This window comes from Mesoplodon mirus (genome assembly GCF_964341445.2).
Source record: "Mesoplodon mirus genome assembly, chromosome: 17".
Classification (NCBI taxonomy): domain Eukaryota; kingdom Metazoa; phylum Chordata; class Mammalia; order Artiodactyla; family Ziphiidae; genus Mesoplodon; species Mesoplodon mirus.
The window spans coordinates 70047186-70071941 of record NC_138993.1 but is presented as its reverse complement, the minus strand read 5'-3'; the positions used below and the strand labels follow the sequence as shown (position 1 = coordinate 70071941).

General features: G+C 41.2%; 1 protein-coding gene across 3 annotated transcripts in view; it reads right to left on the bottom strand.

Moving 5' to 3' along the window:
• Positions 1-24756, bottom strand: part of TPP2 (tripeptidyl peptidase 2) — a 69351-nt gene that overhangs the window by 20933 nt on the left and 23662 nt on the right. For all 3 annotated transcript variants that reach the window (XM_082602177.1, XM_082602179.1, XM_082602178.1), the window contains exons 6-20: positions 20809-20972; positions 18625-18779; positions 17925-18001; positions 15107-15234; positions 12615-12714; positions 10932-11080; positions 9076-9191; positions 8375-8543; positions 7454-7611; positions 7078-7154; positions 5027-5133; positions 2638-2792; positions 1368-1484; positions 1028-1128; positions 334-430 (exon numbers count right to left, since the gene is read on the bottom strand). In XM_082602177.1, coding sequence (XP_082458303.1) covers positions 334-430; positions 1028-1128; positions 1368-1484; positions 2638-2792; positions 5027-5133; positions 7078-7154; positions 7454-7611; positions 8375-8543; positions 9076-9191; positions 10932-11080; positions 12615-12714; positions 15107-15234; positions 17925-18001; positions 18625-18779; positions 20809-20972 — 1870 coding nt within the window. The remainder of the gene's footprint in view (positions 1-333; positions 431-1027; positions 1129-1367; positions 1485-2637; positions 2793-5026; positions 5134-7077; positions 7155-7453; positions 7612-8374; positions 8544-9075; positions 9192-10931; positions 11081-12614; positions 12715-15106; positions 15235-17924; positions 18002-18624; positions 18780-20808; positions 20973-24756) is intronic.

Here is a 24756-nt window from a genome sequence, read left to right as displayed (position 1 = left end):
TCTGGCTTTGACAAGACATCAAACCAGTGGACAGTTATCAGAGAATAGGCAGGTGTCAGTGATTACAAAAACTAAGGCTCAAAGGCCAGGTCACAACTAAATTAGACTCTGTGACTTCAGATCTGAATGGTACTTAGATCATTCTGTATCATAATTTCCCAAAGAATAATTCTAAATTAACCAGGGTTAATTACTTGTTTCTATTTCATATATATGTATGTCACACACACACACACACACACACTGAATACACTGTCCTTCCATTTTTGCTTTTATGATTCATAGAACACAAGAGTTCTTTGTAAGGGTATACTTGGTTACACAAACACTTACTTGATGAAAGTTGTAAGTCAGGATCATCTCATAAAGTTGACGATTATTTGGCAAAACATCCCTTGATCCTAAAGGTCTTGTTTTTGCACTGAGTGGGCTATAATCAGACAATTGCATAAGAGTTCATTGAAATGACAGAAAACTATAATCAGCAAAATCTATAACGTATTACAATAAATGACAAATGAGCATTCCTAGATGCTGTCCTTTTCCATGTATTTTGTAATATTTTAATCATTAACTTATATAATTCTTTACTGACTGAACCATAGCAATACACACAGTTAAATTTTGCGGTATTACAAAGGTAACCTTCTCATGATAAGAACATTTTCAACCATCAACTGACAGTCTCAACAGAATCAGATCCCAGGACTAGGTGACAATCCCTCACAGTGCTGAAGGACAGGGTTTGACTGCAGACAGCCCTGCCCTCGTCACGGGATGGGTCCTGCCAGGTGCCACAGCAAGGGCTCTAGGCACATGTTACTTAAAGCCAGAAGCTGCTGCTGCGGCTGCCTCTCAGAGACCCGCCAGGTTCCCTGGGCTGGAAAGTCATGAACTAAATTTTCACGCCCAGCATTCACATGATTAAAAATAAAAGAGACACTTTCCAAAGAGTGAAGAAACGCCCATCCCCCCACCCCCATCACACTGATAACCAACATTTGCAGCCCTAAAACACTGAAGATACCGCAGTGTTTGGACCCAGCTCTTCAAAGTTATGCAGGGAGCCAGATCTTCGTATGTCAAGGAGGACTGAACATCAAAACGGTTGATTCCTTCTGATGCATGCTACAAAGGATATTTATCAAATTAGTTTCTCAAACTTTACTGAAAACAAATTGCATTTTTAAACAATATTTGGACCTAAATGTGTCAAACACAATGTTTATAAGCACCTATGAACAAAGACTATTGTTATTTCCAGAACCACAGATAATCTCCCCATTAAAATGTAAACCCAACCATTGAAATTATTTCACAATAACACAAATAACTGACATTAAAAATGATGGAAATGTGGAACTTACAATGTTTAACTGAGGAGCAGTACATATTATCCCATGAAAAGAAATGGTATAATCAATATTGACATCGCTAAGACTTGCCCACCAACGAGCAATGCAAAACTCAACTGCTTTCCCACCCTGCAAAGAAAAATGAAATTAAATTATCAATGCGTAAATCACAAAACATAAATAGGTGTTTCAAAGCAGTTCTATGCTTTCAAACTTTTCCTATTTGTACAGCAGGAAAATTCAAAGAACCTTATCATTAGCTATGCGTGAAGTTACACAAATCACAGTTGCTGAGACAGAGTGCAGGTATTTAAATACACAGTTATTTACTCATAATCCTAAACTGCTTGTCGTAAGAGGTCTGAGGCAGCTTCTGAAGTACATGTGATCAAATAATGGTGAAAACAAACTGGAATAAAAACTTGGGACCAAAGGAAAAATAATTAAGAACAATGACAAGAGAAGGGCTATGGCAGCTTTGTGAGGCACATTCAATAGCCACAGCTGAGTTCTGGGCTCTGGAGCTGCCTGGCAACCAAAGCCAAATGAAATTATGGTCACTCACATGTTTCTTCCTATTAAAAAAATTAAAAACAAAAGCTGTTCTTTGAACACTGAGTTTTAAATTAAGTTTTCTAGTAATCAGTGTATTAGAAAGTTTAAAGTGAACCATATTACTCTATAACACATACAAGGACACAAGTCAAAGTTATCAGAAACATAAGAGATACAGGAAAGATGAGGTAGCCATCTGAAAACACTAAGTAGCAAGTTCAAGAAAGAACATCAGTGCATTCACCTTCTAGAAGGAAGGACTAGGCACCATCTCTAACACTACAGAGAAGCCTGGAGATCTGCCACACCTGAAGTAATTTGTAGGCAGGAGTAGCAGTTTCACCTACAAAGCAAATTAACCTCATGGATTCTTAACAACAAGGCATTAATAAAATAACTAAAATAAGTAGAAAACATGTAGAAAAGTCTTAAACATGGAAATAATCTACTGTACGATGAGGAGACAATCTCAACCAGGGTCCACTTTGTGAGGCGCCAGCATCTGGCAGACCAGCACTTTCCTAGGAGATTAACATTTACCTCAACTTGGTTGCAAGTATCCTAGTAAGACGACCTAACTTCCCACATTATTCAGCATTAATAAAATATACAGTCCCAATGTGCTCTGAATACAAACTATAAAATCAAGTTCAAATACTTAGTCTTAGCCCACACCCAGAATGAAAGGAAACTGTTTCAGGATTCCAGACTGTTAATTAAAACTTACTAAGACAGGAAAAGCTTCAGTCAGCATTCCTTGTTCTGGAAGGGAACAAAACTTATAGAACTCATGACTTCGATAGGCTCTCTGCTTCACAAGCTGCACTGCATGAAGAACAAACTTGGCAGACACCTCAGAAGAACAGGAGTACACCGTAACTTCTATGACGAGAAGGCAAGAAGCAACATTTTAACTGACAAGATTTAAAATGGACGCAAAATGGCTTTCATAATGCCTACTTTGGGGGAAATACTATATCAAGAGAATGAAATGATATATTCGAATGAAATCTGCATTTTCCTTAAAAACAATGAACTGACCGAGTATTAATAAAGATGAGAGGGTAGAAAATTTAGCTATGGAAAATAAATAAATCAGGACTAAAATAAGCAACCGCTATGCTGCAAACAGCAGGAAACAGCAAGCTGTCCACAGATGGACACACAATTATCCTAATCAGGTAATTTTTAAAATCCCTCCCTTCTCTGTTACTAAGTTCAACCTTTCCTCTTGCTTTAGCTAAAAACCAATCAATTCTTGGTAAAGAGGATTTTAATTTTTTTTTTTTTTTTTTTTTTTTTTTTTTTTTTTGCTGTACGCGGGCCTCTCACTGCTGTGGCCTCTCCCGTTGCGGAGCACAGGCTCCGGACACACAGGCTCCGCGGCCATGGCTCGCGGGCCCAGCCGCTCCGCGGCATGTGGGATCTTCCGGGATCGGGGCACGAACCCGTGTCCCCTGCATCGGCAGGCGGACTCTCAACCACTGCGCCACCAGGGAAGCCCAGGATTTTAATTTTAGAAACCTCTACTTGTTAGCATGCCTAAGTTCCATTAGTATCCATTTATCCAACTTCACTGGTAACTTTTCCTAGTCTCTCGCTCTTGGTTTATCTGCACTGTTTGCTTCTGGAAAGTATGACTATCAGAACTACACATGCTTAGCTGTGCTCTGCGGCAGAGCTGGAGACGAGCCAGGATCACCGTGAAGCCAGGTCAGCAGATTATCTCGTGAATACCTGGCCCTGAGACAAGGAACTGAAGCAAGGCTTAATTCTCTGCTTCACAAGGTCAACTGGGCACAGGGCTCTGGGAACCTAATCACTTGCTAAGAATACAGAATCTAGTATTATGGCAATATGTCAAAGTATTTGAAATAGGAATCATCTGTAGTGCATTTCTTTTTTTTTTCCCTGCTTTGACTCTTTTTCCCTCCAGTTTTATTGAGAAACAACTGACATATAATATTTTCAAGTTCAGGGTGTACAACGTGATGATTTGACGAATATGTATATGTTATGAAACAATCATCACAAAAAGGTTAGCTAACACATCCATCACTTCATATAGGTACCAATTTTTTTTGGTGGAGAGAACATCTAAGATCTACCGTCTTAGCAAATTTAAAGTATACAACCCAGTATTATTAAGTACAGTCACCATGCTGGACATTAGATCCATCAAACTTTTCCATCTTATAACAAAGTCTGTGCTCTTGACCAACATCTCTCCCACCCCCTCCACCTCCCACAGTATATATCTAATCAAAGACTGCTAAATGCTCTGAGCTACTTCTATTCTGGATGATCTGATCAATTCTTATTAAAAACAAAAAACAAACACACAAAAAAACCCAAAGAACTAATTATTTTCAATACCCAACCTAAACAAATCATAATTAGGGCATTATAATCACTGACATTTACCAGTAAACAGACATCATGTTCAATATGAATTAACTATAGATCTTTATTCTTTGGTATGATTAGCGCACATTTTATTAGAGTTAGATGTTACACAACCATTGGGCCCATGTGAGTGGAAGCCCTGAGTTGTACCACGATGCAACTCTGACTCTGATCGTGAACAGAGAAGGCATTATTCTGAGCCAAATTAAAATCCTAACTATTAAAACATCTTAAGATAGCCTAGATCAGCGGCCCCCAACCTTTCTGGCACCAGGGACCAGTTCCGTGGAAGGCAATTTCTCCATGGACTTGCGGTGGGGGGGGCGGTGTTGGTTGGGGATGGATGGTACAGGCGGTGATGCGAGCGATGGGGGGCGACGGGGAGCGGCAGATGAAGCTCCGCTGGCTCGCCTGCCACCCACCTCCTGTTGCACGACCCGGGTCCTAACAGGCTCTGGACCGGCACGGGTCCGCAGCCCAGGGGTTGGAGACCCCTGGCCTAGATAGATGACTGACATATGAGCCAATGCAAAATAGCACTAGATCTTTAAAAAGGTTTGAACCTAATAGCAAATCTACGGTGCCAGACACCTATTACTGTTGTGAGAAAAGTCTACTGCAGATATATGAACTTTATGTGGTCATAATCAGAGCAGAGATAGAATGCACATAAAGGTAAATGGGCAAGACAAGACATTAATTTTACTTACCAGCCCATGTTGCACCCTCAGGAACCTCAATAAAATGCCTTCGAATTTGACCAGGTTTAAAATGTACATCTGTCAAGGCTAGATCATAATGGGTTGATTCATTTACTCTGAAAATTAATAAAAATAAATGATTAAACATGACACTCTCATTAAAAAAGCTTTATATAAGCCCACTGGTACTCTAGATTTCAACAGTTCATGAGAAATGAACACAGGGAATTAAAAGATGGTAACAAAACAGTACGCACAATGTCATCTCAGTTTTGCAACATGTTAGCAGAGATACACCATGGAGATGCTTCTTCTGCTTTTTACTTGTTTGCTTTATAATTAGTCTGAAGTCAGACACACAGCTCCCTCTTTTTAGGTTAAAGGAATTCTACAACATTCACAGGATTTTCCAGTTACCAGAATCTGGACTATTGTGAGTCCAAAATATTAAAATCAAAGGTAATGTTTTGTGCCACTGATACTGCCTTATAGTTGAGACTGATATTAAATTTAATCTCTTTCGTAGCTTCAAAATGCACCCATGCCATAAATGACACAGTAAAGAAGAGAAAATACTTTCATAGCGTTTTTGTAAGGGATCAGTGAAACATAAAGGTCAAATGTATAATTACCCAACCCAGAAACCTAAAGTACATACTAAGGACAAACTCTAGTCAGTATGACAAACATTTAATGAGTGCCTACTATACCTGAGGCACCGCTATTAGGTGCTACCATTACAACAATGAACATCATGTTTTCCTTTTCCCCAGCCACTCTAGCAGGGACGGAAAACTCAACAGGGACGTTGAACGTAATACGCTCGGGGGAGACAGGAAGCGTTAGTGGAAAAGATGCAAGGTTCCTGGTTCACGAGGAGCGGTCAGGGAAAGCTTCCTGAAGCAGATGAGGTCTCAGCTGACTCCTGAACCTTGTACATTACCTTGTCGAAGTTCCTACGGGACTTCTAGGGAATATGCGGCTGAGAATTTAACTGTTCTGCAATTTTTTCACGTGTGTGTCACTTGTTACCTCCTCAATTTCATCCTATGTTTCATATGGGCTGAGACCTACTGCATATTAAATGTTACTGTGCAACTAACTCAATAGAAGTGGTTAACTCAGAGTTCTCTATTGTTTCCAGTACCCTCATCTCCATCTTGCCCTTCATGTACTGAATAATTTGTTTCGTACATTCTGTACAACGGGCTCCATATGGGGTCACGTAACATGCAGTCCCCGTGTCTTCCGGGGGCTCACAGTCAAATGCGGTGAATTAAAAATGACAATACACTAGCTAAACTCTGTACCACAGGCAAGTGAAAAGTGCCATGAAGCAGCAGGGAGGGACTCCCTTCACCCACAGATGACCAAGAACACGCCTGGTCATTAAGTTAAGGGACAGGAAACTGAAGCAAAGAAATCAGCTGTGCAAATGCACCCGTCCTGAGGAAACTGGGGGGGTCAGCATTGGTGAGCTCGTGGAAACGTGTAATTTGGTGATGGAGCCGCGGGAAACACTGGCTGTGAAGGGCCACTGTTTGCTATTTTAAGCAGCATGATCCTTGGGTGCAATGCTGAGGTACTTTATACAGCAAGCAGTGTGATCAGATCTGAGTTCCTTCGTTCAGGGCTAGAAGACAAGATGGAAAGGGAAGAGTCTGGAAACAGGACTGGAAAAGCAAAGCGGAAGAACTAGGAGATAATGGTAATCCCAGAGATAAGGGGGGAATGTGGGCCGGGGGTGGGAGGGGACAAAGTCACTGTCAAACACTGCAGGGGCATCAGGCCGGATGAAGGCTAAAACAGCCTCTGAATCAGGTGTCAGGAGGGCGCCGCCATCCTGGTGGAGGGCAGGTGACAGATGCTGTCAGTTATCCTCACCGTGAACAAGGAACACTGTGACTGACTACACACCACCTTGAACGTTAAGCAAGGAACAGAACCAAAACCCAGTCACCTGGTTCTGCCTACGGATCCTTTAAAAGTTCACCCCATTTCCATAAACAGCCATTACATAATTACACGTAACAGCAAGCTATCGGTAACTGGGCACTTACTTTTCTGCAATAACTGCAGTGATTGGGACTCTGAACAGAGGACCTGCGTTAGGCGATGCTATATCATAGCCACATACCTTGAAAAAGGAATAAGTGTCAGTATCCATAAACAGACTTTTTAAAAAAGAGAAAATAAAAAAAGGGTGAACTACTCAGAGAATAAATTAATCTACAATTAAAACATAAAGGTCCTAAGTACAAGTTGACATCAATTTTCTGATGTCAGGCCACATAATTAATGGCAAACAGCCTGGACAAATACACGCATGACAACCCTTGACTTACTTAGACTAATGGGGAAATGGACTGCTACACAAAGACTTCTACACATTTTAAAGACTAAAGAAAGTAAAAATGAAGATACCCCAATAAATACCTCTGTATAATGCAATCCTTCTCTTAAGCCCCTGGGATCCACACGTATGTTTATGTGTCTGCATTGATTCATGAGTTCCAAATGGCTGGGACACTGAACCCATGATGAATTCGAAGTTAAAGCTAAATGAAGCTGAAGGGATATTTTCTCAGAGTTTTCTGGCATTAAAAAGACCAAAAAGTAAAGATTAGTTATTTTTTCCTTTTCTTCCATTTTAAAACGTTCTGTTGTCAAGAAAATTCCGCAGATAGATGTGGTTGGTTGTAAAATGCAGTAGGCACGGGCTCCCGAAACACAGCTTACATAAAACAGCCACAGAACCTCCCTCACACTTATTTTAGGGTGCTCGGAATACATTCACGTGTTCACCCAACACGGCTGGCTACAACCTGAACACAAACCATTTTAGTGAATATTTTTCATTACTGCATACAGTTAACAGAATCTGACTAAGAGAAAAGACTCCTAAGTTTACAGTGATGACAATTTTGTTTACAGTCATTGAGCTGGGGTTCTCCCTGGCTGCTTCTGCTTCCCACTCTCCAACCAAAAACTCTGTCTTACACCCAAGTAGTAAAAGTGGGAAAGAAAAGGAATTTGATGCTTTACTATTCACAATTTAATAAAAGCTCCAGGTTCCTAAAGGCCCATTCTACTGTTTTCCTGGTAGTCACACTGCTAACTGAATTGCCATTGTATCAGGATCCCTAATTGCCATCAGTGTCCCCTACACCTCTATGAAATACAAAATAGTAACGTTGTCAATTCCTGTCTTCTCTTTAGAACATTAGCCTAAACAGCATTTTCTCTATTGTGGTACAATTCATTCAAAGCATAAATGTGAGCACATCAGCTTACTGTCCGGTTATTACTCACCAGTATTTTCTGGAAATACAGGTTTACTGTCCGGTTATTACTCACCAGTATTTTCTGGAAATACAGGTTCAATGCCAACACCGTGATCTGAAGGTGCAGCCACCTGAACAGGATCTCGGAGGTAGATGCCACGGTTATTTCCAACAGTAACAGTGAAACCTAATTTATTAGCAAATGATGTATTCTGAACGAGGTAGTCATAGGCTTTATCAACCTAATTAAGAGAATACAAACAGTAAGATATACACGGTTGGGTCAAGAAAGTACTTTATCGCAGGTCCCCAGTTTCTTTTCCGTTGTAGCAAAGTACAAGCAAAAAGTCAGTTTCTCCATCCGCCTCTCTGACCTACATGGAAACCCCATTTAGGAGGGCAATTCTACCTCACTGGACAAAACACTGGTCTAGCCACTGGACTCGCCTTCCACTCCACCCTCTTTACTCCCAAGTGACGCAGCTAGGAAACCTCCACATGCCATTATGACTGGCCGGGTTCTGCCCTCTGCTGCTCTGCCGTGAACTCCACCCTCTACATGTCCTATGTCTATTACGTTTCTCCATCTTAGCCCCACAAATCTGTCTTAAGTACAAAATTTGTTTTCATACCCTCTGCTTACAGTTCAGAGACTACTCTGGCATATAATCAATTAGAAAAACTCAATTGTCATTATAATAGGAATATTATCCAGTAATCACTAAAATATTATCCTGCTGATTTACAACCCGTTTTTCGTACAAGCGACAATACCTGAATAATACCATGTCCTTGGGCAAATACTTCTATATTGTCAGCCTTCACTGCAGTGTTTTCCAGAGCTCTTCTGACTGAATGAACCGTGTAGTTAACATTATTAGCTTTCAGACCTAAAAGCCAAAAACAGAAAACAAGAAAGTAGTGTCCATCAGGTGAGCTGGTTACTTGAAACACTCTCCACTCACTAGTATGGATAGCGCGTACATCCTCTGGTTTTAACGTCTTGGGTTTCAACACTCACTTTTAAATCATTTTTATTAAAAAAAAAAAACAAAAAAAACCAAAAAACTGACAAACAGTCTGACTCAAGCTGCTTCTGTTAACGCAAAGACTTCATTCAACGAAAATTCCTGTGCGCCCACTCGGCAGTGGCATGAACACGGGCTCTGCACTGGGAGCGTAAGCGTCTGAGCAAAAAGTACCAAAGGCATTCGAATGACACCTTCCTTAAACTACTGCTGGTCAAACAACACGGCCACTGGCACAAGGTCTCAACCCGGGTGCACGTTATAAACACCAAGGGTACTGAAAGGAGCCAGAAAGATGCTGAGGTCCCGCTGCAATTAAATCAGCACCTTTCAGACCGGATCCCAGGCATGGACACTGATTAGAAGCTTCCCTGGCAATGCCAGGGAGCAGCGAGGCTGGGGCTGACTGTCCTCTGGGAAGGATGCGGAGGCCGCCAAGCTGTCCACCTTCTGAGAACGACCGCTGTTAGAGGCGCAAGATGAGTAAGAGCGCACTCCTGTCCCCTCCAGAACTGAACACGCAGACACTTAGGAGAGTAAGCCCTGAGCAAAACAAACATGGGAACGCTATGGCGCTCTGAGAGCAAATTAAGAAGGTGACCGTTGTGTCGGTGAGAATCCATGAAAGGGTTATGCTCCATGAGAACACATACGTGAGTCGGTATCCCTAGCAGTGTCTATCAGAGGAGACACAGGGAACACACAGGCCGAGACACGGAGGAAAGGAGCTCCAGGCAAAGAGAGCAGCGTGCCACAGACAAGAGGCGCAAGCGACCCTGAGATACTCGGCGAGGCTGAAAAGGACCAGGACTGTGGGTGGAGAGCCCAGGATCTGACCAGAGGGACACTGCTGGGGAGGGGTCTTCAGGCCCGCCGGGCGGCCCGGACGCTGAGCCCTCGTCAGGGCTGACGCCCCCCTGTCCAACACCACAGCAGCCTCTCACACGCCAGCCTGGCACCCCGTCAGCTTCGCTGGCTCCATGCCGATATTCACTGTCTTCTCACGTGTAACAGTAACCATTTTTTATTTTGTTCACAGTCTGTTTCTCCTCCAACTTTAACATCAATTCCACACAGGCAGGTATTTTTGATGTTCTGTTCACTAATTTAGCCCCAGAGCTAAAATAACGCTTAAGTCATTAACAGCCAATAAATACGCTTGCTGAATGAATACACATGCAAATCATTATCATCACATAAACTATTCTCCACCTTAAACTTTACTTTGGGCCAGGACATTCCCAGTTGTACCACATTTTCTCACCCTGAGAAATTCAGGAATTAAAAATACCTGCCTGAAATAAGAGAAATTTATTCCATTACTTTTCACGGCCACAATCTGACTTTATTTTATGCTATGAACAGGAAATTGTCTAGATACTTCACACCTACTTAACTAAGCTTATACATAAATCATGCATTTTAGAACCAGGACCAAGATGAAGTATAAGTGATACTTTTAAAATCCATTTTATCATGTTACTTCTATCTTATTAAGAAAAGTAAGGAAACTATGGCTGAAGTACACATGGAATAGCCAACATCTCACTGTCGCTTCCCTGGGCAATTGAGCAACGGTAGTAAGGTGAGCAACGTGGTTACCTGACAGAATCAGGGCGATGCCTCCACACGCGTTGGGAGAAGACATAGACGTCCCGTTCATGAGCTGAGTTCCGCGCAGCGTCCAGTTAGGAACAGAGGCTATGGCGCCTCCTGGGGCGCTGATGCTCACTCCAAGGGCCCCATCGGCACTGAACGAAAGCAGTTAGAGTCTGCTTACGACGGTGGACATTGGATAAACAGGGCCTTTGTAAAAAGGCCACTGGCCAAATAAATTACAGTACAACACACGAACTATCCGCAGTCACGGCTATTTCGCTATTAGGCAGCAGTTTTTTCCCTATAAGAGGACAGAATGTCTGTATGTGTGCGTGTGTGTGTATGCGTGCACGTGTGCATGCGCGTATCTGGGCTTACATGTGGCAGGCCATAGTATCAAGTATGTTTTATAGGACAGTAAATGAGTGTCGCTGCTCAGACGCCTGATGAATGTACTTTTCTCGTCTGTAATAAGCAGAAGCACCCTCTTGCCTACAAAGTCTAAAATAGCGCTGTCCAGGAGAAGCATGTGGGACACACATGGCATTTAAAGTTTTCTAAAAGCCATATTTTAAAAAAGCTAACAAAAAGATGGTTTAATTTTAGTAACATATTTTATTTAACCCAACATATCTAAAATATTATAATTTCAACATGAAACTGATAGGAAAAAATGAGTTAATTTACATTCTTTTTCGTACCAAGTTTGCAAATCTGGTGTTCATTTCATACTTGCAGCACAGCTCAGTTCAGACTCTCATGTGACCAGTGGCTGTCATGCTGGACTCGAGCCAGCAGGGTCCACTGAGTTAAAGCCCACAGAGTTCACCATTGCATCGTCACCAAACACCAGCTCAACAACTACTGTTGTTCCTAGCTAGGAATATCGGGGCCATTTGGTTTCACATTTTCGAACAGAGAACTGAAGGCAACGCAAACAACTCCTGTAACGGGTTGGTAGCAGCCCTTCTAGTGACTATCCTGAAACAAATATTATTGGGTAAATACCTGTTGACCTGTAAAGATGTTCTCACTGTATTACCGAGTGACAAAAGTAGGTTATAAAAGTGCCTGAGTAGCGTGTGCTTCCACTTATGCACACGGTAATGACTAAAAAGATGTTCTTCGAAATCTGATCCATACATATGACAGGTGATGAGGTTTAGGGTGATTCCCACTTTTCTCTTTGCACTGTCTATGTTGTCTACCACTGTTTGCACTGAACCGTGATATCTTGTAACTGGAACAAATAACTGGGACGACTCATGAATTCTGACTACTTCCTTACTCTCTATTAATTTTCCACTAGTCTGTTAAAGTGGCTGATCATAAAGCATTTCTGGTGGTAGAAACAGTGTTCTAAAAACAGGTTCCATAAAACGTAAATAAAACTTTCACTGAAATAAAAAAATAAAATTTTCCTTATATAAACCTTACATATTCTTAGTGAAGGATTGTAGACATGGGCGTAAAATTTATAACAGAATAGTTATGTCATACATCTAACAATGAAATAACTGTAATTTATTTCTTTAATTACCTGTTTCCCTAAAACGAGATTGTTAATTAAAATGAAAATGCAAAAACCAATAGAAAGAAACGGTAAAATGACCAAAACTCTACCCCTCCCCACCATGCAGTTTAACAAAATATTTGTAATAGTCCCATGTACTACTCTCAACCTACCTGGGGCCTCTAGAAGACCACGTGTACTGATTTGCAGGTAATTTCTCTCTCAGAGAATACTCGGCAACCATCATATCAGGAGAAACGTAGGCACCAACACCTGTGGAGTAGATCTGGTCATTAACAAAAGGACACAAGACAGGGATCCTAATTCTAAACCCACTGCTCCCTCGGCTGTGTGACCCTGGTAAATCACCCACTCTCCCGATACCACAGTTCTCTCTCACAAAATGGAAAGATAAGAAAATTTAATAACCAAGGCAAGTTTACTACATGCCAGATGTTACACTAGGTGGTATGCTTCTGAATATAAAAATATCTACCAGGATTATTATGTGGATTAAATAATATATCTAAAAATGTGTAAAAGAGAAAGAGAAATGTGTTTCAAATTTTAAAAATATAACTTTAGAAAGATAAGGAGTCAGTTGACTGGTCTTCATTTTTAAATGATCACTGTATCTAAAATTCTTCCAGCTGGCAGTAGCCCTCCCCACAAAAATGACTGTAGTAAATAAGCAAATAACAAGCATATAACATGCTACATACAGTCTTTTACATAAACGTGCAGATGCAAACTAGTTAGACTGCAATCGCAGAACATAGAGATCAAACTCAGGTCCTTCATTCTAGAAATTTGGAAGCAGAGCGTAGAGAGATTAAAAAAATTTACTAAACGAAATGACCGGCAGAGACAAGACTTAGAATCGAAGTCTACCAGCTCCTCATTTTTCTTTACAACACACACATCTTCAGAGCAAAGTCTAGATAAAATGAGTGAGTTAAGAGGACTCAGGTTAACGATGCTGCCACATAAAACTGTAATCGTGTTGTAAAATTTAGTTTAAAATTTTCAGTGAAACTGGGGATAAAAAAATGACAAAATACTGAGCATTGTAGCAGCGTAGTGTATTTTGATCATTAGATACCTTTGAGATCTATTTTCTGTTTCATTTTAATTTGTGTACTTAAAAATATCTAGAGATCTGGAATACTCAAGGGGTGTATCACTGGCAGGCACTGTTATCTTAACACATGATTTAACAGAATTACTGAATCAAAAGGTTTCTAACTACATAAAGGGGTCCAGGGGTAAAGAATCCACCTTGCAACACAGGGGACACGGGTTCGATCCCTGGGAACTAAGATCCACATGCCGCAGGGCAACTAAGCCCGTGTGCTACAACTACTGAGCCCGTGCACCTCAACTAGAGCCCATGTGCCGCAAATTACAGAGCCCACGCACTCTGGAACCCGCATGGCACAACTAGAGAGAAGCCCACGCACCACAACGAAAAAGATCGCGCGTGCCTCAACAAAGATGCCAGGTGCTGCAGCAAAGACCCGATGCAGCCCCCCCAAAAAAACCAAAACCAAATTACATAAAGCAAGCTACACCTTGCTTAAAATTTACAAGCTATAAATAAAAGCACGTCCTATAAACATAAGGCCACTGATATTTCGAAACAAAAACATTTTCAAAAGGACCAGTTTCTGTTCTAAGCTTTGATGCCCACATTTTGTTGTGTGTCTAACATCAATAATATCTTTACAACTATAACAACACCCATGATATGTACGTATCTGTTCAGTTACTGATGGATACACCAGAACAACTGTTTGGGACCAGTTTTTATAGTCATGCATCCAATCACAAATGTTAAGAGGTGTAAGCCTTATTTTGATCCCAAATTTAAAAATAAACCAAAAAACTTTAGGCCTCATTTACTACATACGGGATCTCTCAATTCATCCTCCTCATTCATGCTCATATTAAAAAAAATCAGGGGTGGGTTTCATGTTCTGTGGAGGGGGGTTTTGCACAAGGTGGCAGCTGCTGTACTATGATGGAAGTTACTTTGATTATTTTCATATTATGACTGCAACTAATTTTGCTCTCCTACAACTCCTGTTGACAGGCATTTTTTCCCGTTAGATTACAGTGAGACAACACTGCATCAGATCCTGAAGACCAAAGAGTGGGAAAAAGCCACATTCATAGAACAAACGTGATTCAACTGCTTTTCACAATAATGAAGCTCCCTTCCTCTACATCTAAATCTTTCTGCATGTTCCAAGAGAAATTAAAAGAGGAAACGCGACTATAAATAAATTGCCCTACACTATAAATAAGAAGTGAAGCAAGTGTCTTTATTTATGCTGTTTACTTAGCCTGGAAAGCCCTTCCCTTGCTTGTTTCTACCTATTAAAATCCTCATTCTCACACTGCTTTCAGAAAGCCTTGCCCAAATTCTCAAAGCAGAGGTAACTGCACATTTGTAATGCCTGGATCTGTACTTCCAGTAAACCTCTTACTCCAGGCTGCTGTAGGGGAAATTCTAGATCAGCAAGCCCCTAGTAGATTTCACTTTCCTAAGGATCTACTTAAGGCTCACAGTGTCTTGCATAGAGTAGAGATACAGTTAACATTGGATGAACTGAGGTTTTTTGCCTGCTTGTTTTTAAGTCTATTTCTAAAACAGGAAACTAACCTATCACACTTGATGTGGTTCCTCCTGGGCACCCGACTGTAGAAAGGCAGGGGCCGTTATTCCCAGCACTTGAAACATAAATTACGTTATGCTTCCACACGGCTTCACTAATTACTTCACATATTCTCCTGAAAGAGAGAGACAATTCCACTGAACATATAAAACTGTTCCACTTTTCAAGAAATATATGACCATAATGTGAAAATATTTTCAAACATGGTGTATATGAAAAAACAAACCAAAACAAGGGTTCTAAGTAGCAGAAGTAAGACGGTGGTCGTGGATCAAGAGAGGTGCTTTAGAATCACTCAGGACACCCTCAAACCACAAGTGCTGAGCTCCTAAGCCCACAGTGTTTATAACACCAAACTACGCTCAAATGCACGGTTAAGTAAATTTCGGCACATCCACCATTGGTGGAACACGATACAGCCATTCCAAGAGATACACCCTCGTTGGGTGTTAGTGGAGGGAAGGAGCTAGGAGGCCCCAGGTTACATATGGGGAAAATGCTAGATACAAAACTGAATATATGTGGGGAAAATAAACTACAAAAGGACCAAGAGCAAAGACTGAACTACTAGCAGTGACTGGGTGGTGGGACAACAGGGGTCCACCGCCATCTACCACTTAAAAGTATTCAGAAATGACTCCTCGGGGATCCCCACACACAGCTGTGACGAGTGGCAAAGGTGAAAGTGGAAATAAGGCACGAAGAAGAACTGAAATGCAGGATTTAAAATATGAGAAATCTGGTTAGAGCTTGACAGCATATGAGAAAAATGTACTGGTATTAATTAAAGGAGACGAAGTTAGACCACAGGAGGAAAATGGGGTCAATATAAAAAAGGTAAAGGGCCAAGGACACTCCAAAATGATAAATGTGAAGGAAAGAACACCAGGGAAAGAAGACTTTAAAAGAAGGGAGGTTAAAGGAGAGAAAGAAATACACTGAGGTGATCAAGCTACTGAAGCAAGAGAAGAAGGGGCGAGATTACCTTCATGGATGAAACAACTGAGAGAGAGGGCACTTGGGAGACATGCCTTTCCTGCCCCACAAGGGACTTAGCACCAGTGATCTGAGAAAATCAAGGTGTTCTTTTCTTCACTTTTTAAAATTTTAGTCTTTAAATTAACATACAGTAAAACTGATTTTCTCTTTGGTGTACAGTTCTTCGAGATTTAACACATGTATAGCCTTTGCAACCACCACCATAAACACAGTAATAATTTTAGCACCTCATTAAAAAATCTCCCTGGGGTTATCTGTCCATTTGTAGTTACATGTTCCCGTCTAAGCCCTGGCAACCACTCATCAGTCTTGATTCCAGTCATTATGTCTTTTTCAGCATGTCACATAATCTTGAGATATACAAGACTGGGTGTATGTGTATGGTGGGTGCATGTGGATGGCGGGTGTATAGGGATGGTGGGTGTATATGGATGGTGGGTGTATGTGGATGGTGGGTATATGTGGATGGTGGGTGTATGGGGATGGTGGGTGTATAGGAATGGTGGGTGTATGTGTATGGTGGGTGTATGGGGATGGTGGGTGTATGTGGATGGTGGGTGTATGGGGATGGTGGGTGTATATGGATGGTGGGTGTATGGGGATGGTGGGTGTATGTGTATGGTGGGTGTATGTGTATGGTGGGTGTATGTGTATGGTGGGTGTATGGGGATGGTGGGTGTATGTGGATGGTGGGTGTATGTGGATGGTGGGTGTATGTGGATGGTGGGTGAATGTGGATGGTGGGTGTATGTGGATGGTGGGTGTATATGGATGGTGTGGTGGGGGAGTGGGGGAGAGCTCATCAATAAGTAAACAGTCTAAATAAGGTAATTTCAAAGTTATTACTATGAAGGAAAAAGAGGTGAGGCAACATGAGGTCAAGGCTAAGCCAGTGGACTTGGCGGCAGGAAGATCCTGACGGCACAGGGACGGGGTGGGGCAGTGAGACACGTCCTTGGAAAACAGTGAACATACGTAACTAAGTTTTGCTGGGAAAGTAAGTGAAGGCTGTGTGAAATGAAGAGGTTTTTTAGTTAGTTAATTTTAAAGCTAGCAGGTACTAGAGCATGTCTGTGTAGTAATGACAACCCAGGAAAGGCGAGGGATGATGCTGGAGCAGTCTTTGAGAAAAGAGGAGATGAGAGCCAGATCGTAAGTGCCTGAGTGGCTTTCGATCCCAGCACTTCTTTCATTACAGAGCAAGGGAAGGCAGAAGGTTGGGTCAGACAGGACAGGAAGGGCATGGAAGTTCCCTCTGAGTGCTTCTGTTTTCTCTGGGAAAGAAAGACGTGAGGACATCAGCTGAGGAATGAAAGGGGCGGTCGCTGAAAGGCTCCGAGGAGAAAAGGAGGTATAAAATGGCTGTCCAGGAGTGGAAGGGCACGTGCGGTGTGACCAAAGACGATGCTAACGAACATCTCCGATTCGCGGTCATAAACAAAGTATGACATGAGTGTGACCTCCACAGACCCGGGCAGATGAGTTGTGGGATCACTGAAGGATCTGCCGGGCTTCCACAAGTCTAGACTTTGTCAGGAAAGTACACCTGGAAGAGGTCAGGCTGCGTGTGGATGAGGAATTCTAGTGACGGATGGGCCCTCGGGTCCACCTGGCTGGCTAGGAGGGGAAAACTACATCAAAGATGTGACTGTGGGAATGGGGGCGGGGTTCTCAGAGACAGACAGTTATCATCTACCCACCGAGTCTGCTCTTTTTCAGTTGTGATATCCAATCCAGTTTTAAAAAGCATTTAATACTTTTCATCAGCTAAGCTTCTATGGCTGACAAGTGCTAAAGAACACTCACCCAGAATTTGGCCAGTGAGTTGCTTCTCCATAGCTGTAGTTGACAAGATCACACTTATGATTTATAACCTCTATCATCTATTGAAAAGATTAAGAGTCCAGTTTAGGCAGCCATTTATAGAAACAGATGAGCCAGTACAATAAAGGCACGGAATCCCATAGTTTCTTAACCAAACGTATTCCAATTCAAATCTAAATTTATAAGTTATCCTCAGGCATATGAGTACAGAGTACAGAGTACAGGAAGTGGTCAATAAGAAACAAACTAGCATTTGCAGAGCGGAGTTGGGGAGAGGAAGAGGGATGGAATGGTTCTTATTAAAGTCGAAATTCGCTGAAGTAAAATATAATTCATATGTTAGAATGAAATGCAGAATAATAAATTCTCCTCACACTGACGGAGCAAGCTGGCTAAGAGGTCTTTTTGCTTTTTAAAGTAGCTCAAAATAGCTTCCTAAGGGATTTACTAGAAGGGAGAGTATAATATAAATAATATTTTCATAGTTTCCAAAAAAACTTTATCCTAATAATTTTCAAAAATATTTTTAAAATGAATTAAGCATTTTTGCTTTTAAAAACAAAGTCCTGTACACCAAATACAGTTCCAAAATTTTTTGTAAAGCCATAGCACTTTATAAACCTGAAAATATCCATGATCATTAATCATTAGTCTTCGAAGTCACCAGCTCACAAATACTCACCGCTCTGATAAGGCCTGTGCCTGTTTCCATTGTGCTTAGTCTTGTATCACCAATCTTGATGGAAAGAATCTGAGCACCAGGAGCCACGCCATTCCGTTCAGGTTCTTCTGGAAAATGCCCGGCAGCTATACTAGCTACGTGTGTTCCGTGAGCTCCTAGAGGCAAAAAGGGGAGAAGATGATAAAACATCCTCAGAGACTCCAAGTTTTAACCATTAGATTCAATTTGCACATTATTAATCACAATAAAAGTAATAGAATAAAAATATAGTCTTATCTTAACATCTAACAGTGTATTATTATCTTAAGTCTCTTAACGATAATTCACAAAAAATGAATTACATACACTATTCTGCCACCCTGGATTCTACTCCGTTCACTGAGAGTGAAAATGTAAGTCACAAAGGCGAGAAAATATTTGCAACATATGTAACTGACAAAGATCTTATATCCAGAACATAATCTGGATATAACATAACTCTTTCAAATTCCAAAGAAAAATGGGTAAAACACTTGAAAAAGCATTTCCAAAAAGAGAATAACCAAATGGCAAATATAAGTATGAAAAGATGTTTAACTTCATTAGTCACCCGGAAAATACAAACGAAAGCCACACTGAGATGCCTCTTACTACAGTTCTGAGCCTGACAGTGGCAACTGTGGGTGGGGCCGTGCACTCACACTCTGCTGCGGGGCGTTAAGGGAGCAGCCACTGTGAAGAGGAGCTCCGAGAGTCTCAAATAGGCAACCACCACACCCAACCAGTTCTCCCAGATACTGGTCCAAATTAAACAAAAACATAATCCACAAAGACCTGTACACAACTGTTGAAACAATCCAAATGTGCATCAACAGGTGAATGGATAAACAAACCATGGTGGATGCACATGATGAAACACTACTCAACAATAAGGAACAAGCCAGTTACAGTCACAATATGGATTCTGAAATTGGCAGGCAAAAAAGAAATTTTCTTCAATTCCATTTATATACAATTCTAGGAAATGTAAAGTAATCTAGAGTGGACAGAAAGCAGTTCAGCAGCTACCCGAGGATGTGCGTGGAGACAGGGCTGGGTTATAAGGAGGACATGGCAACTTCTGGGGGTGATGAATATGTTCGTAATTTTGACTGTGGTGATGGCGTCCTGGGTGTATGCACATATCAAAACTTACCAAGCCGTGTGTATGCATATGTGCAGTTTCCTGTACTTCAGCTATACCTCAGCAAAGCTTGGGGAGGGGGAGGGAAAGAGCTGGCTGTCCTACTTCACTCTCCTTCTCCCTCCCCAGAAGTAACCACTACCCTTACCCTGAAGCTGGTACACACATTCTTCCCACCTATGTTTTCATATTTTTACCACACACACACACACATAAACATAATACAGTATTGTTTGGCATGTTTAAAAATTTTACACAAATGTTTTACCATGAATACATTTTTTTCAGTAAAGTTTATGTATCTGAGATTTGTGCATACAGGAATATGTAGATTTATTCATTTTCATTCCTATATAATGTATTCCACAGGATGAATAACACAAGTTTTTTAAAAAATCTATTCTTTTGCTGATGGGCATTTAAAAAGTTTACAACTTTTTCAAAATTACATAGAATGCTGTAGTGAGGATCCTTTTACCCGACTCTTTGCACTCATGGGTGAATTTTCAAGGGTTAATATTTGGAGGTGAAATTACTGTTCATAAGATGAATTATGCTGATGTATTTTTTGTGGTTGGACCATGCTTATACTCCTTGAATGGAGCCTACATGGTTATGGCTTTAAAAGAAGCCAGGGAGGGACTCCCTGGTGGCGCAGTGGTTGAGAGTCCGCCTGCCGATGCAGGGGACACGGGTTCGTGCCCCGGTCTGGGAGGATCCCATATGCCGCGGAGCGGCTGGGCCCGTGAGCCATGGCCGCTGAGCCTGTGCGTCCGGAGCCTGTGCTCCGCAACGGGAGAGGCCACAACAGTGAGAGGCCCGCGTACAGCAAAAAAAAAAAAAAAAAAAAAAAAAAAGCCAGGGAATTTCCAGGGAATCAAGTCACATCCATTATTCCAGACCTAGTTCTTTAGTAGGGATCATTCGATTAAATTCTCTATAAGGCTGCTTCTGGCTAGAAGAATGTGTCACCTTACCACTTTGTAAATTTATCTCTAGTTAGCAAATCTGAAGCAGAATACCTCCACTCGTCACTATGGAGAGCAGGTTTCCATCATCATATATATTAACGGAGTAATTCAACATCTCAGCTGTGCCAAAAGAGCCATATTCCTGGGCCTCTCTGTAATTTCTCAAAACAGTAGATTTACTCAAATCCCCATCTTCATTCGAAGCAATGCAGGCTCTGTAAGATGAGAATAAAGAGAGGTAAAGAGTAGGTAATGAAATTTATCTTATTTTCTTACTTTTTTAAAAATCATGCAATACTGTTTCTCAGATGTATTCTCACCACTCTATCTGCTTTTACCATAACAAACATGGCAACTGCCTGTTTCACAGAGTAGACAGTAAAGATGAGGTAAAATAACTTACAGGAACCAGCCCTTAAATGAAGTCATGTACAGAGAGCTTTAGGAACTGTCCTTCACGAAACTCTAGGCACAAGACCATCTATCTGCTTAAGGAATCAGACCAAAGCTTAGCCTCGACCTTTAGAATAGTTTAGGGTGATTCTGACAACACAGTTTAGGCCCTGCTTCCTTCTGCTTCTTTTAGAACTGATTTCATGAATCCAACAGCGTAGGTGGGCCCTCGAAGCTAGATGAACTATACGGAGCCTCGGACGCACATTTGTAACAGCCTTAGGCAAATATTTGTTTTTCACAAGAAGCATTTTCTACAGTTTTATGGTTGTCCTCCTGTCTGCTCTTTCCTCATTTTATTAACTTTGTAATTTTTAAAATATATATTCCAAACACTTTAGAAGACAGTCTGATTAAAACTAAATGAATCTAAAACAGTCATAAATGAAACGTATGTCATTTAAGGGTCAACCATTATGTGTTTAGCTATTAGACCTTTCTGCTCATTTTCTAAATAAGAACAACTGTGTTTTAACAAGCTAAGTACATCAATCACAATCGCTATAATGAATTAATGGAAGCCCACTAGTATAGTGTAGAGAGGGCGTTATTATAAATACTAAGGCATACATTTCATTAACACACTACAGCAATTTGGAAAGAAGAATCTCTGAAATCATCGGTTTGTTTTTATGTATACTCCAATGTGTGCCTAAAATGATTTACGGCATTTCAAAAAAATACGTACAATATAGCAAGACACAGGAGAATGAACACTTACGGGGAAAGTAAGGTAAAGAGAAAACAAGCAGCATATCAAATGGAATCAAAGCTGAGGTTAGCGGATAAAACATATGCCAACAAATCTTCCGCATCTGCTAGAAAGCAGCACCGTTGATGCCAAAATTTAAGTACCTGGCCAGCCTCCATGCTGGAAATCACTCTCAAGTCCGCCCTTTCCCTCACGCAGGCCATCACACACTGAACTGCTAACAGTTCCTCCATCATTCTCTGGATCTTTCCCCTCTACCCTCAACCCCCTTTCCTACCCTCTGCTCAGCTAACTTGTGCTGACCCTTCAATGACATCTCTCTTGATGCTTCCTAGTCAGGTTCAGATGTTCCCAGGGACTACTTGCTTCTAGAGTCTGGAGTCCATGGAGCAGCTTCTAGAGAGTCTGCTTGGTACAAAGAAGCTATGTGCCAAATGGTGAAAGAAGGCATCAACATCTTTTAACAACATTCTCACAGCAAATACTGTGACACATTTCACAGAGCACTTCTTCTAACCACCATCTACGTGGAGGGACCCAACAGTTCAAGCGCCGTATATCAAAACACAAATACAAAACTTAGGGACGGGCCTCCCTGGTGGCGCAGTGGTTGAGAGTCCGCCTGCCGATGCAGGGGATACGGGTTCGTGCCCCGGTCTGGGAGGATCCCATATGCCGCGGAGCGGCTGGGCCCGTGAGCCATGGCCGCTGAGCCTGTGCGTCCGGAGCCTGTGCTCCGCAACGGGAGAGGCCACAACAGTGAGAGGCCCGCGTACAGCAAAAAAAAAAAAAAAAAAAAAAAAAAAAACTTAGGGACTTCACTAAATAACTCCACAGAGCGCAAATGTGAACATGGCGCAAGGGTATACGTTTCTGAAGGTCTGGTCAGCTTAACTCAAGGGACAGTTGTTAGAAGACAGAGAAGGCCTGTGGACAGGATTAGAGTACGTGTGTGTGAAAAGAATCCACACTTTTCATCAAACTCTCAAAGGAAAACTGAAACGAGGTCAAAAACCACTGAAAAGAAACCAATTAATAGTCTTTCCTTTACGTAGTCCTCTGTAGTGTTTCTCTAACCAGGTTTTGCTCCCTATTGAGGGACAGTACTTGACACTATGCATCCTGGCAAATACTTGAGTGCAGTCATACTAGGCTACCTGGTTAAGTGCAGAGATAGGGATTTAACAATTAGTAGAATTGTGTCAAGGGGAGCGCAGACCTGACATTCTTGAAACAAAACAGACACTTAAGGTCACTTTACCTCCCCTCAGAAATGGCTGGCATTTCTGACATGAGACATGAGAACACCTGCAGACAGTGCCGAGATTTGCCTTAGGTGATTTGAGATCTTTAAGATTCCCTTCAAAAAATTCTGGATCTAACTCTGAGGTGGGGTGGGGGAATCAAAGTCCCATACAATATATAGTATTGTGCAAAAAAAGTTAGATTATTTCTAGTAGCACTTAAAAGCATGATTCTGCTGTGTTTTTCATTGATTATACTAACATTTTCTAAAATGTTTTCTAGTTATCACAGATTTCACTTCACTTAGTATTCGATTAAATTTCATTTCCAACACAAAAATTCTTCAAGATGTCTCAGCATACTGTTGACAAACTATTACACTTATCACTTTCTTTGTCAATTGCCTTAATGACCGAGAAAACTTTCTGGAAACATACACTGGCCGCCTGGACATCCTAACCCCAAGCCCTTCCCCTTAGGACAACATAGTCTGCAGTGCTTTCAGCAACTGTATAAATACTTTAATTGAAACCACCTATTGCTCCACTACCCAATCCCCGCTAACATTAAAGTATTTCCTTAAGTCCTTTTGCGTGTTTTGTAGTAAATTTTCCACGTACACTGAATTTTGTATCTAGTATCTTCCTCACACTTAACCTTGCCTCCTCTTCCATGACAAAAATCACTGAAGGTTTATGACTGGGAATGACTGTATCGTGTTATACCATGGGGTAGATGTCCCAAAATTTACTAAACCATATGTTTGAACAACTTTTTAATATTACGAACACTTGATCAAAGCTTCTGCAAAGCTTTTGGAAAAAAACTGTTCACAATGTGTGCACACCTGCACATATACACACACCAAAACATACTACAATACATGAAAAAGTTGCATGAATATCAACTATCATCTAGATTGAAATATTGTTATATGCAAATATTTTATTACCAATTTCAGGCCCAAATGGAGTAGAGATTTCCTATTCAACTGACAATTTTATATACCCATTATCAAAGATGAGTTATTACCCACATCTGTGAGTTATTACCCACATCTGTGAGAGGAAAGCCCCCTTTTAACCATTATAAACTAAATAACAAGAGACAGCAATCAAATCACCGTATCTTGTTCTGTGTTTGCCACATCTCGGGAAACAATTCTTTGCATATGAGCAGGGACTCAAACTACAAAACAATTTCTGGAAGGGTCCCTGGTTTATTGCAGCGACCCTGAAACATGTATATGTCTAAATATCTGTATTAAGAACATATTCCTGCTTCTACACAGATCATAATTCAAGAAGACAAACTAGCTGACATAAAGAAACACAACTGCAGTGTATGATTCACTAAGAAAGAAAGTAGAAAATGTACGTGATAGGTAACTTGGTATAAATCATCATTATTAGTAGTAGAAGCAGCAGATACAGCTTACACTTATCCAGTACCTACTATGTCTAGAAACATCAGATTTACAAAACCCTCTAAGGAGGTACGATTATTATCCCAATTAACAGATGAGGAAATAGGCCTAGAGAGGTGCAGATAAAGCATTCAAGCTCACATGCTAGGATTCCGTCTCAGAT